At 42.5% G+C, this 14,308-nt stretch overlaps 2 protein-coding genes across 2 annotated transcripts in view; both read right to left on the reverse strand.

The window, feature by feature from the left end:
• Window positions 1-323: 323 nt before the first annotated feature.
• ltc4s (leukotriene C4 synthase) lies at window positions 324-5,117 on the reverse strand. The gene is made up of 5 exons (XM_062425753.1): window positions 5,060-5,117; window positions 3,278-3,377; window positions 2,368-2,438; window positions 2,091-2,172; window positions 324-535 (listed from the first exon to the last, which is right to left on the reverse strand). The coding sequence occupies exons 1-5, from the start codon at window positions 5,115-5,117 to the stop codon at window positions 397-399; spliced, it is 450 nt and encodes a 149-aa protein (XP_062281737.1). The 3' UTR covers window positions 324-396.
• Window positions 5,118-9,568: 4,451 nt separating this feature from the next.
• Window positions 9,569-14,308, reverse strand: part of maml1 (mastermind-like transcriptional coactivator 1) — a gene marked incomplete in the record, with an annotated part of 16,471 nt that continues 11,731 nt past the window's right edge. Inside the window, 3 exon segments of the mRNA XM_062425723.1 lie at window positions 9,569-12,141; window positions 12,143-12,263; window positions 13,057-13,186. Coding sequence (XP_062281707.1) covers window positions 11,208-12,141; window positions 12,143-12,263; window positions 13,057-13,186 — 1,185 coding nt within the window.

Below are 14,308 nucleotides of genomic sequence, written 5' to 3' on the forward strand. Positions count from 1 at the left end.
TTCATCAGGCCTGCAGTTATATTTAATACATCATTCATACATATAATTATTAATACATTGATTTTTTTCTGCAGCTCTTGTTGAATAATTACATAGAAATCAAATGTTATGCTGCTTATTAATGTCTTAAACATTAATTACTGCTTATAAACCCTTAATAACAGCTGCTTTAGTTATGAGGATAAATAATAATAATAATAATAATAATAATAATAATAATAATAATTTAACATTAAATAGAAACTGTGATGTTTAATCATAAATATTTATCATCTGTTTAACTTTTATTTCTGTTTTCACGACATATAATCTAAATAATGATATTTATATTAAAGCAGATGTGTTTGTTGTATGTCGGTTGCCATGGTTTCCCCTCCAGGGGTCAGAGGTCAGAGGTCAGGGGTCGACGGCGGTGGCGAGCTGCTGCATCAGATCCGTCTGCAGGTAGAACCGACAGAACGACAGAAAGACGCCGACAGCGGAGAACCCGATCAGAACCCAAAGAACCTGAGCGCTGAAATACAGAGGATCCAACCTGAGGAGAGACGGAGAGGTGAAGGATTATTAAAAAGAGGGAAGGAAGGAAGGAAGGAAGGAAGGACAGATGGAAGGAAGGACAGATGGAAGGAAGGAAGGAATGAAGGAAGGAAGGAAGGACAGATGGAAGGAAGGAAGGAAGGAAGGAAGGACGGAAGGAAGGAAGGACATATGGAAGGAAGGAAGGAATGAAGGAAGGAAGGAAGGAAGTACAGATGGAAGGAAGAGAGGAAGTAAGAAAGGAAGGAAGGAGGGAATGAGGGAAGGAAGGAAGGAAGGAAGGACAGATGGAAGGACAGATGGAAGGAAGGAAGGACAGATGGAAGGAAGGAAGGAAGGAAGGAAGGAAGGAAGGAAGGAGGGAAAGAAGGAAGGAAGGAAGGACAGATGAAAGGAATGAAGGAAGGAAGGAAGGAAGGAAGGAAAAATGGAAGGAAGAGAGGAAGGAAGGAGGGAAGGAGGGAAGGAGGGAAGGAAGGAAGGAAGGAAGGAAGGGAGGGAGGAGGGAAAGAAGGAAGGAAGGAAAGTGGGCCTGATTGGACCCCTTCGGGGGCCGGTTCTGGCCCACGGGCCTCATGTTTGACCCCCCTGCTTTAGATAATTATTCTACATTTGTATCACATATTAAATAATCTTGTATTTCTGTGTTGTGACAAACGTTGAGCCTCCTCCTGTTATTATAATAAATGTATTTATAAGCTTTTAAATAACAACTGAAGAGTTAGATCAGTTTATCTGCTGCAGCATCTCGTCTCTGCAGAGGAACGAGGTGCAGCATAAAACTACTTTTTAGAGGTTCTTCTCATACATTTGCAACTTTAATCTGAGAAATTCAGGGTTTTTTCTCTAAATATTACCTCCCCTCCATCCTCCAGGCCAGTATTTATTAACATACATGGCTCTAATACACTGTTGTACACTTCATACGGCTGCAGTTAAATCTCCTGTTAACTAAATATTAACCAGATAAAAGACAGTAAGTCCACTGTGTCAGTCTACCGCAGCAAATTATTCACCGCTGTGACAATGTTGTGTGTGTGTGTGTGTGTGTGTGTGTATCTGTGTTTGTATCTGTGTGTGTGTGTGTGTGTGTGTGTATCTGTGTGTGTGTGTGTGTGTGTGTGTGTCACAACAGCTACAGTTTTTGAGCATAATGAGACATACGTGTTTACCTGTATGAGTGGTTGCTTTGTGTGGTATTTGTGTTTTACATCCTGTGGTCATGCAATGTGTGTGTGTGTGTGTGTGTGTGTGTGTGTGTGTCTCACAAACACAAACACACACACACACACACACTCACTGACTGGTACTACCTCTCTCTCTCTATGTGTGGTGCCGTCATACTTTCATATTTCAAATTAGCTAAATTAAAACATTTCTTGTCTCAGTGTACTTTATATGACCTCATTGTGTCTAATTGTGAGCTGTTGTGTGTGTTAAAGTTATGTCCAGTGAAATCTCTCCTCCTCTCTTACTTCATATTTCAGTATTATAATTAAATGTTGTTGTTAATCTACATGATGCAGTCGGTTCAGTAGTGAGCAGCTTCCTACCGTTCCAGAGCAGACGCCGAATATCCCCGAAAGTATCGGAAACGTCCGTATAAATACATCAGACCACAGAGTGAGGACAGACCTGCAACACACACACACACACACACACACACGCACGCACGCACGCACACACACACACACACACACACACACACACACACACACACACACACACACACACACACACACACACACACACACACACACACACATTTAATTCACTGTCTGTAAATCATCATCATCATCTGCTTTCATGTCTGTTGAGTCCTGACGTCACCTGGACTGAAGAAGACTCCCGACGTCCAGAGGATGGTGATGAAGATCGGGAAATACTCCGAACAGTTCGCTCTGAACATAACAAACAATCATCATGTTTATTTATTATATCACAAAAGTAACAGAACATGGTAACAGGTATTTTATCATTGCACCAATATTCCTCTCAACATACTGTTACTATTTGTATTTCCTTTTTTATATCGTATCTTATCGTAGTGTATCGTAGCGCATTGTATCGTATCTTATCGTATCGATTTGCATCGTATCGTATCTTATCGTCTATTATCGTATTGTATCGTATCTTATCGTATCGTATTTTATCGTATTGTATATTATCGTATTGTATCTTATCGTATCTTATTGTATCGTATCGTATCTTATTGTATCTTATATTATCGTATTGCATCTTATCGTATTGTATATTATCGTATTGTATATTATCGTATTGCATCTTATCGAATTGTATATTATCGTATCGTATATTATCGTATCGTATATTATGGTATTGTATATTATCGTATTGTATATTATTGTATTGTATATTATCGTATCATATCGTATCGTATTGTATCGTATCATCTCATCTTATTATTATATTATCTAACCTTATCTCGTAATTATTAGACAGTCAGTTTCAGTAGCTGTTGCCTGATTGGTCAGATCGGGTCTGTCATTTCATTTAAAGGGCCAGTTCACCCAAAACACTAGTTTCAGTTTTAGAGTTTACTGTCTCTGAGATCAAACTGTGAGTTAGACTGAAACACACACACACGCGCACACACACACACACACACACACACACACACACACACACACACACACACACACACACACACACACACACACAAACACACACAAACACACACAGTAACACACACAGTAACACACACATAAACACACAAACTTACTGGGCACGAAAGACTCTCTCAAACTCCGGCGGTCCTGTTGTTGCAGGCGGAGACACCGAGTACTTCCTCCTGGCATAAATCACCTGGAGAGAAAAATAAGCTGGAAATACACACACACACACACACACACACACACACACACACATATTAAACACACATGAATACACAGTGTCCAGAATCACTGAACCAGGAGAGAAGGAGAGTTTTATAAATATTAACCATCCGTGATGAAAATAGTTAATAAGGACTGAAATAAATCACTACTGATATTATTAAATACTACTAATGTTTGCAGTCGTCATACAATGCAGCAAAATTAAATTCTGTGCATGTGAAGCATCAAATAACAGACTCTGGTTCTGTCTCTGGGAACTCTGGGTTCAAACCAGTCAACTCCTGCAGCTGCACCAGGACCAGGAGTTGTCCTCGAGTCAAGGAAGGAAGGGAGGAAGAAGGAAGGAAAGGAGGGGGGGAGGGAGGAAGGAAAGGAAATAAGGAAGGGAGGAAGGAAAAGAAGGAAGGAAGGGAGGAGGGAGGGAAGAAAGAAGGAAGGAGGCAGGGAGAAAGGAAAAGGGGAGGAAGGAAGGAAAGAAGGACAGGAAAGAAGGAAGGGAGGAAGGTAGGGGGGAGGAAAGAAAGAAAGAAAGAAGGAGGAAAGAAGGAAGGGAGGAAGGAAGGAAAGGAGGGAGGGAGGAAGGAAAAGAAGGAAGGAAGGGAGGAGGGAGGGAAGAAAGAAGGAAGGAGGCAGGGAGAAAGGAAAAGGGGAGGAAGGAAGGAAAGAAGGACAGGTAAGAAGGAAGGGAGGAAGGTAGGGGGGAGGAAAGAAAGAAAGAAGGAGGAAAGAAGGAAGGGAGGAAGGTAGGAGGAGGAAAGAAAGAGAGAAGGAGGCTTAAGAGTTAGGCTTCCAGGAAACCATATCTTAGCTGGACTCACCAGGTCGGCTCGACCCGGCACACACAGAATACCAAAGAACACCTACGTGCCGAACCAGCGGTATAAAGAGCCTGGAGAGGGGCTGAGGCTGGAGCTGATGTTTGCTGTGTTTATCTTCAATAAAGATCCCAGTCGGCTGTTCAACTACTTCTGTTCTCAGTCTCTTACTTTAAAGGGTTTTAAAGTTAAGTAATCAAATAATTATCTTACATTATAGACTTTGATGTTACTAGTTAAATCTCATTTTGCACCTAAGTAAACATTTCAACCAATAATCTTAAATATATTTTGTATATTTTGCATTTTTATGAGTTGCTCCTATTAAAGTATAAAACATTTATACGTTAAAACGTTTATATGTATTTATCTCTTGGTGCACGTTGTCTGTTTAAGGGTTAAATAACTGAGATTAATTAATGGATTATCAGATTAGTTGGTGATTAATTTAATAATTCATCTTTAAATGATGAAAATAAAAACAGCTCAGACGAGTTTTTCATTCATGCAGCTGCAGAGCGAAGCTCATAAACCTGTTTGTAGATGCAAATTTAACTCAGTGATAATAATAGAAATGAAACTAACGTGAGGCTGAAGTTTAACAAGTTTATTTAAAGAAGATTAAAAACTAAAATAAGTAAAAATATAAATAAATAGGATTAAAAAAACTGTCCTGATAAGTAAATATATTTATCATCTATTTATTTATCAGGACAGTTTTTTTTAAATCCTATTGAATCAGGAAATTAAAACATAAAAACACTTCAGATTCTTTTCTGAAAACTAATAAAATAAATAAATTAAATTAAATGTATATGATGAATATATTTCCCAGCATGCTCAGCGGCTCACCTTGCTCCAGGACGCCGAGCACAGTGACGGCGGCGAGTCCGACCGACTCGTCCAACATCATGACTGCAGAGAGAGAGACTGAGACTGACTGACGGAGAGGAGGAAACAACAGCTGAAGGGGGGGGCGGGGCCAAGGGGGGGGGGGGGTGAGAGTGTGAGAGTGTGTGAGTGAATGAGTGAGTGAGTGAGTGAGTGAGTGAGTGAGTGAGAGAAAGACTGACAGAGATGAGGAAACAACACAACAGGTAACACACACACCTGCAGGGGGGGCGGGGCCGGGGGGGGGGGGTGAGTGTGTGTGAGTCAGTTTGTGTGTGAGTCTGTGTGAGTGAGTGTGTGTGTTTGTGTGAGTGTGTGTGAGTGAATGAGTGTGTCTCTGTGTGTGTGAGTGAGTGTGTGTGTGAGAGTGAGTGAATGAGTGTGTGTGTAGGTGTGTGTGTGTGAGAGAGTGAATGAGTGTGTGTGTGTGTGAGTGAGTGTGAATGAATGAGTGTTGTTTTTATTGTCCCTTAAGGGAATCAGATTTCTGAAATGATAAAGAACCAAACAAACTGAGCTGAGATTTAAACAAACGTCACTCAGTGGAAATATTTCTATTGTTTCAGCAGGTGTGTTTCCATTGTCACCTGCTTTGTGTCTTTAGGTTCCTCCCTCCATCTTTTTATTTTTTAATGTTTGTATAACTGATGCATGTTTTTATATTTATGCAAATGTAGAAATTTGACCTGTTTCTGGATCATAAAATAGTGATTGAAGAATTAATGAAACATGTATTAATGACTGATGGTGAATTAATGAATGGTGATTGGTGTAAAGACTAATGAGTCAGAATATGAACATTATGTAAAGGGTTAAATAAATAAACGTGCCTTCCTGTTTGTGTACTTTTTGTGTTGTTTTCCAGTCGATGACATCACAGTAATTCCCCTCATCACTGAGTACGTCACTTATTGGAATATAGTTTCCATTATGATGAAATAGGCCTTTGTGTTATTGAGAATGTAAAGAACATTAAACTATGATATATTTCATCATAATGGAAAATATTTCAAATTAGTGGAACATTTAATTTAATGTAAACTGCAGAACAGAGACTTTATGAATATCAGGAATAATAACTAATAATTATCTTGATTATGAATTAATCTAATAATACTTTTGATTTATCAAATGTTCAAAATTATGAGAAATGTTTGTTTCCTCAAAGATCACACACACACACACACTCTCGCTCACACACAGTGACACACACACACACAGTAACACACACACACTCTCTCTCGCTCACACAGACGGTGACACACACGGTAACACACACACACACACACACACACACACAGAGACACACAGTAACACACACACACATTCTCTCTCTCTCTCTCTCACAGTGACGCACACACAGTGACACACATACCTGTTTTACTACCCTGTGGGGACCCCTGACTGTGACTTGAAACATCAAAACCTCTCACACTGCATCTAATAATCCAGAATGCCAGGGGGCTATATGCTAAGCTAATATGCTAATACACACACTTAATCAGGAAAGGGTCCCTACACTGCAGTACCGTGTGTGACCTCTGGGGTTCACACAGAATCAGGAAAACCTGCAGCAGGAATATCAGGAGGCTGTTTGCTATTGATTCCAATGCTCGGTCCCCACAAGGTTAGTGATGTCAGGTTAGGGTCCCCACAAGGTTAGTGATCTGTCAGGTTAGGGTCCCCACAAGGTTAGTGATCTGTCAGGTTAGGGTCCCCACAAGGTTAGTGATCTGTCAGGTTAGGGTCCCCAACAAGGTAGTGATCTGTCAGGTTAGGGTCCCCACAAGGTAGTGATCTGTCTGGTTAGGGTCCCCACAAGGTTAGTGATCTGTCTGGTTAGGGTCCCCACAAGGTAGTGATCTGTCTGGTTAGGGTCCCCACGAGGTTAGTGATCTGTCAGGTTAGGGTCCCCACGAGGTTGGTGATCTGTCTGGTTAGGGTCCCCACAAGGTTAGTGATCTGTCAGGTTAGGGTCCCCACAAGGTTAGTGATCTGTCAGGTTAGGGTCCCCAACAAGGTAGTGATCTGTCAGGTTAGGGTCCCCAACAAGGTAGTGATCTGTCAGATTAGGGTCCCCACGAGGTTAGTGATCTGTCAGGTTAGGGTCCCCACGAGGTTGGTGATCTGTCAGGTTAGGGTCCCCACGAGGTTGGTGATCTGTCAGGTTAGGGTCCCCACGAGGTTGGTGATCTGTCAGGTTAGGGTCCCCACGAGGTTGGTGATCTGTCAGGTTAGGGTCCCCACGAGGTTACTGATCTGTCAGGTTAGGGTCCCCACGAGGTTACTGATCTGTCAGGTTAGGGTCCCCACGAGGTTACTGATCTGTCAGGTTAGGGTCCCCACGAGGTTACTGATCTGTCAGGTTAGGATCCCCACGAGGTTGGTGATCTGTCAGGTTAGGGTCCCCACGAGGTTGGTGATCTGTCAGGTTAGGGTCCCCACGAGGTTGGTGATCTGTCTGGTTAGGGTCCCCACAAGGTTAGTGATCTGTCAGGTTAGGGTCCCCAACAAGGTAGTGATCTGTCAGGTTAGGGTCCCCACGAGGTTGGTGATCTGTCTGGTTAGGGTCCCCACAAGGTTAGTGATCTGTCAGGTTAGGGTCCCCAACAAGGTAGTGATCTGTCAGATTAGGGTCCCCACGAGGTTAGTGATCTGTCAGGTTAGGGTCCCCACAAGGTTACTGATCTGTCAGGTTAGGATCCCCACGAGGTTAGTGATCTGTCAGGTTAGGGTCCCCACGAGGTTGGTGATCTGTCAGGTTAGGGTCCCCACGAGGTTGGTGATCTGTCAGGTTAGGGTCCCCACGAGGTTAGTGATCTGTCAGGTTAGGGTCCCCACCAGGATAGAAAAACACACACAGACACACACACTGTCCCTCTCTCACACAGTAACACACACACACAATCTCACACACACAATCTCTCTCTCACACACAGTAATAACACACAGACCCCCGCCCCCCCCCCCAGTAATAACAGACAGAGGGCCGCAGTAGTTTCTAAAGAACTATATTTACATAATACTCTTGTTTTACAGAGAATATCAAAAGTATAAAATACTTACAAAAACTCGGCTGCAATATATAAAAATAACTTCTATCTTCTCCGTTCGTTAGGAAAGGCTTACATACAAAAAATATATTTATAGACATTTACATCAGTGAGAGCAGAACACCCGGCAGACAGAAAACACATCAAACAGCCCCGAAGCATCGACCGCTCATCAATAATTAATATCAATAATAATAATAATAATAATAATAATTAATAATATTACAAATGAAACACAAACAGGTCAAACAGTACAGTAGATAGAGAGAGCGAGCGGCTCACAGTTCAGCAGAACAGAGGGGTTGGTACGATGATGTCGTCTTTAAAAACAGCTTTTAGTTTATGTGATTAATGTTTGTTTAAACTCTGCAGCGTCTGATTGGTGGAGGCGGAGGTCATGTGACACGGAGAGATTTTAACGCTTCAGTTTTTTATGATTTTAAACGTTTTAAAACTTTTTCTTCATTATAATCGTCTCATGTTTTAGACGAGCTGCTGCTGCTCTGACACAGCTCAGTGAACACACACACACTGTAACACACACACACACAGGCGCTACATTCAGAAAGCTGTTTGTGTGTTTACAGGAAGTCTGTAACCATGGCGACAATCGAGACGAGACGACGGACACTGATTGGTCAAACAGACACACACACACTGGAACACACACACAAAGCTGCTATGTGTTACAGTGTGTGTGTGTGTGTGTGTTAGTGTCTGTTACTGTCTGCGTGTGTGTGTGTGTTACAGTGTGTGTGTGTGTTACAGTGTGTGTGATATTTTTCTTCCTTTGATGAAATTTAAAGTTTTTGTCAGCTGACTCGTGACAGATCCGAACGACCAATCAGAGCGTCACCTTTTAGTTACCAAAATAAAAGCTCCAGATAAACTAAAAACTGAGTCGATGTTTAAATTCAGTCAGATGAGCTAAAAAAAATAAAACTTTAAACTTCTGCAGGTTGAAAAAGCAAATAACTCGTTTGATGATTTTCACCTGCAGAAAATCTTTATTTAAATTAATATAAAGACGTTTAAAGTTGTTTTTTTTAATGTGCAAGAAGCCAAATCTTGTTTTAATGTGCAGCAGACTGACTGTGATCACTTTCTATGACTGAGACTCATTTAAATGTTGTGTGCTGAGATATTTAAATATATAAACATCCTGTCGTCTCCTCCCCAGCAGCAGCAGCAGCAGCAGCAGCAGCAGCAGCGTGTTTCCATGTATTTACCTACAGTATGAAAATATACCTGTGATAACTGTGACACACAAACACAACATGAGGCGACGGATCAGATCTTAGTTCGATTTTTAGACTCAAATTTAGTCAGAAATTAAAAAATAATAAAACAGGAAGCTTCAGAAAATGGTTCCCCGCTGCTATAAAAGTGTTTGATTTCAGATTAAAGGTTTAAATCGCAGGTTTGGTCCTTTAAAATGACTCAATGCATCGCTGCTGTTCTGGAGGGGGGGTTGGGAGGGGGGGGGGGGGGGTGTTACAGTGGTTCATTAGTGAGCTCGGAGGTTCAGTAGTCGGCTCAGTTAGAACAGATGCTGAACCTGCTGAGGAAGACCACAGGATGAAGGTGAAAGCTCCGGGAGAGTTTTCAGTCTGACGAGCTTTTCACACATTAAACTATTAATTATTATGAATTATTGGACTGTAACTGAATCTAATTATTATTATTATTATTAATTCCTCCATCGGTTTATGGAAATCTCTAAATAACATCTGAGACTCTGAATCAGCTGTTTAATGATCAGAAGTTAATTTCCTGATGAATCAGAAACAGACGAGCTCAGAAACAATTAAAAACTAAATGATGATTTTACTTCATTTAAATATCAATGAAACTTTTACTTTTAACCCTTTTTGCCTCCTTAAGGACATTTTTGGCTTTTCAGTTGTTATTTTCTTGGGCTGCGTTTATTCTTTTTAATATATATTTTTTATTTTAATCATCACAAACGTAGTTATATAATGTATAATTATATAATGGGTTTCAATGGGGATTTTTTTTTTTTAATCTGACACTGCACAAAAATAATAAAGCATCAGAATCAATGTTGTTGTTAATCATTGATTTATAATCCCAACAATATAATTAACTTTGCATTCAGGTTATAGAAAATAATTCAGTCTTTGTGGTTTTTATCATTTTAAAGAACAGGCGTTAAATGTAAACAAACATTTAAAGGGTTAAAATCCTGAAAATGAATATTTGATATTTATTATCAGGACTGATGTTTGTTAAAGCAAATAATATTAATTTATAATATTTTTATATCAATCCTTTAACGCTGATATTTTTGGAAGGAGGCAGAAGAGTTAAACATGTTGAACAAACTGAACACTGTAAAAAATAACTGGTTAATGAACTTTTTTAAATTCATTTTTGATTCATTGAGTTTGTTTTGTAGTCAGAATCTCATCAGAGTCTTTGTAGAGTTTACAGACAAACTGATTGATTAACTGATTAAATGATAAATTCATTGATTGATTGATTAATAAACATAAAACTTGAAACACTGCAAAGTGTGAGACTAGTTTAACTTCTGATCAGCTGATTGATCAGTTAATCAGACCAATCAGAAGCTGAGTTCTACCAGAAGTGATTTACTTTAAACTAACTTATGACTGAAGTTAAACACTCGAGCTCGTCTGAACTGTTTCAGTTTATAACCGGCGATCGATTTTATTGATTATTGATTTTATTGATTTGACTGATTATTGATTTTTAACCTCCAGCGCTCAGCCGACAGATTTTCTGCAGACGTCTTTATCAGAAACGTTTAGTCAGCTGGTTTAAAGATGTGACATCATCATCATCATCATCATCATCATCAGTTCAGCAGGAAACAGACGCCGCTCGACTTCCTGTCTGGATGTGTGACGTCAGCCAATCAGATGGGAGCGCTGTGTTTCCTTTCTGCAGGTGCAGCTCAGTGGGTCAGGTGACCCGGGGTCAGCAGGTCAGGTCAGGTGACCCGGGGTCGGCAGGTCAGATCAGGTGACTCGGGGTCAGCAGGTCAGGTCAGGTGACCCGGGGTCAGCAGGTCAGTGGTGTGAGGCGAGCAGCTCGTCCAGGTCGGCAATCCATTCCTGGCTTTGACCTTTCAGCAGCGAGTCGACCAGCTCGCTCTCGGGGGCGAAACTTCCCGCCGCAACGTTGTACCCGAACGACACCTGCTGCTGCTGCTGACTGGCTGTCCTGCTCACCTGGTAACCTTGGTTACACTGCAGTCCCTGGCGACCGTTGCCGGGCGGCTGTCCGAACGCCGCCAGGTCGGGGAGCACGGCCTGGCTCTGATTGGCCTGCTGCTGCTGAGTCTGCTGCTGATTGGCCATCGGCTGGCCGAGGCTCTGAGGGGCGGGCGGCGCCCTCTGCTGGGCGGCGGCCATGTTAGTCTGCATCATCTGCTGCTGGCCGGGAGTCATCCCACCCATCGGCCGCCCCCCCGGGTTGCCCCCGAAGCCTGCGGTCTGCATTTTGGAGAGGCGCGCCTGCTGCAGGTGGAAGGCGTTGGCGTTGGTGGGGAAGGCGTTACCGGAGGGCGGCTGGTTTGACAGTTGCTGCTGCCAGGCGGCGCTCTGACCCCCCCCCTGCATGGCGCCCGGCATGGACCCGGGCAGGTTCCCCCCCAGACTGTTCTGCATGGCGCCCGGCATGCGGGCAGCGAGTTGCTGCTTCAGCAAGGCGGCGTTGGGCGGCTGCTTCAGATGCTGCTGCAGCAGGCTCTGCCTGTAGGCGGCAGACATGGCGCCCAGAGGCTGCCGCTGCAGGCCCGGCTGGGGGGGCGCGTGGGCCTGGTGGGAGGGAGGGGGTGCGTGGGTCTGGTGGGAGGGGGGGGGTGCATGGGTCTGGTGGGAGGGGTGAAGGTTCATGTTGTTGTAGAGCACCTGCTGTACATCCACGCCCCCCCCGCCTCCCCCGCCGCAGGACGCCAGACTGAGGTCACCCTGACTTCCTGTCGGGGGCGGGGCTACGCCTGCCGGCCCCCCCCCCCTGACCCAGCGCCATTCCCAGCATGCTTTGGTTCTGGGGAAACATGCGCTGGGAGCCGGAGGCGGGACCTCCCATCGAACCGACACTGCCCATTGGCTGAGAGGAAGCTGAGAAGAAACAATAAAAACAAATAATTGTTTTAATTCATCATCGAGCTTCTTCTTCACGGACTGATGAACTAATGTTTACATCAGAAAACTTCAACTTCAACTTTTCAAACTCGTCCACAGTATTTAATTCTTTATGTTGTTAGTCGGCTCTCTCATATATACACACACAAAAACATATATGTATATATAATCTTTTTCGGTATAGTATCAGTATGATGAGTGTAAATTAAACAGATGAAGTCAATAAAAGTAAAACATATATAAATTAAGAATAAACCTGCAGTGAATCTATCAGGGTGTTCTTGCTGATGTATTGATGTATAAACTTTTATTATTAATGAGCAGCAGAAACTTTGAAGTTTAATTTCAGACTAACAGACTGAACAGTTCGGAGCCGAGCGGCCGTCGTCATTTTCTATTCAAATCAGCGGCGAGCTTCATTTACACATATTTACACAGTCAGAGACACACAGAGACGGATTGTTATAATATTCTGATGAACCAACGCTGTAAACATCACGTCTGCTGTTATATTTACTTTATTTAAACACAGGATTCTTAATGATGGAAACTAACAGGAACCAGGAAACATAAATATTAACTGATTCAGAATCAGTTTTTAATTCAAATAAAGTAAGAAAATTATTCAGTTTAAAGTTAAATAAAATAAATTAAACATACAGATATTATTAAAGTTGATCCTGTCTGTCAGATGTTTTAATAACTTTATAAACTGATCTATAAATACTGTGATTGATCAGTTTATAATGATATTGATCCACACACTCACCTGTAAACTGGTTGACTGGCTGCTGTGGGAAAGGGTTCTGATTGGCCGGCTGTCCTGGCTGGTCCTGGTACTGAGGGGGGGGTCGGGTCAGGTGTCTCTGCAGCTGCTGGTCCTGCTGCCGCTGCTTCTCCTGCACACACACACGTTATATTAAACTCAGAAAAACCACAGGACAGATTAATATAACTGCTGCAGAGTGAAGCCATGTTTTCTAAACTTAAATGAGCATTTAGGGTAAATAAGCAGGTTGGAGAGAAATGAATAAAAGCATTTTAAAGGTTGATGAGCAGCAGTTATTGCATCATGATCACAGCTCCCTCTGCTGTTTGAGAGGAGTAATTACACACTTTCCTCTCAGAGCTGCTGCAGGTTTAAACTTATAACTATGACAGGTGTAACGTGTCTCAGGTGTAATGTATGACAGGTGTAACGTGTCTCAGGTGTAATGTTTCTCAGGTGTAACGTGTCTCAGGTGTAACGTGACTCAGGTGTAACGTGTCTCAGGTGTAATGTATGACAGGTGTAACGTGTCTCAGGTGTAACGTTTCTCAGGTGTAACGTTTCTCAGGTGTAATGTGTCTCAGGTGTAATGTATGACAGGTGTAACGTGTCTCAGGTGTAACGTGACTCAGGTGTAATGTGTCTCAGGTGTAACGTGTCTCAGGTGTAACGTGTCTCAGGTGTAACGTGTCTCAGGTGTAATGTATGCCAGGTGTAACGTGTCTCAGGTGTAATGTGTCTCAGGTGTAACGTGACTCAGGTGTAATGTATGACAGGTGTAACGTGTCTCAGGTGTAATGTGTCTCAGGTGTAACGTGACTCAGGTGTAATGTATGACAGGTGTAACGTGTCTCAGGTGTAACGTGTCTCAGGTGTAACGTGTCTCAGGTGTAACGTGTCTCAGGTGTAACTTGTCTCAGGTGTGATTTATGACAGGTGTAACGTGTCTCAGGTGTAATGTATGACAGGTGTAACGTGTCTCAGGTGTAATGTATGACAGGTGTAACGTGTCTCAGGTGTAACGTGTCTCAGGTGTAATGTATGACAGGTGTAACGTGTCTCAGGTGTAATGTATGACAGGTGTAACGTGTCTCAGGTGTAACGTGTCTCAGGTGTAATGTGTCTCAGGTGTAATGTATGACAGGTGTAACGTGTCTCAGGTGTAACGTGTCTCAGGTGTAACGTGTCTCAGGTGTAATGTGTCTCAGGTGTAATGTATGACAGGTGTAACGTGTCTCAGGTGTAATGTGTC

The sequence above is a fragment of the Scomber scombrus genome, chromosome 9 (genome assembly GCF_963691925.1).
Source record: "Scomber scombrus chromosome 9, fScoSco1.1, whole genome shotgun sequence".
Classification (NCBI taxonomy): Eukaryota; Metazoa; Chordata; class Actinopteri; order Scombriformes; family Scombridae; genus Scomber; species Scomber scombrus.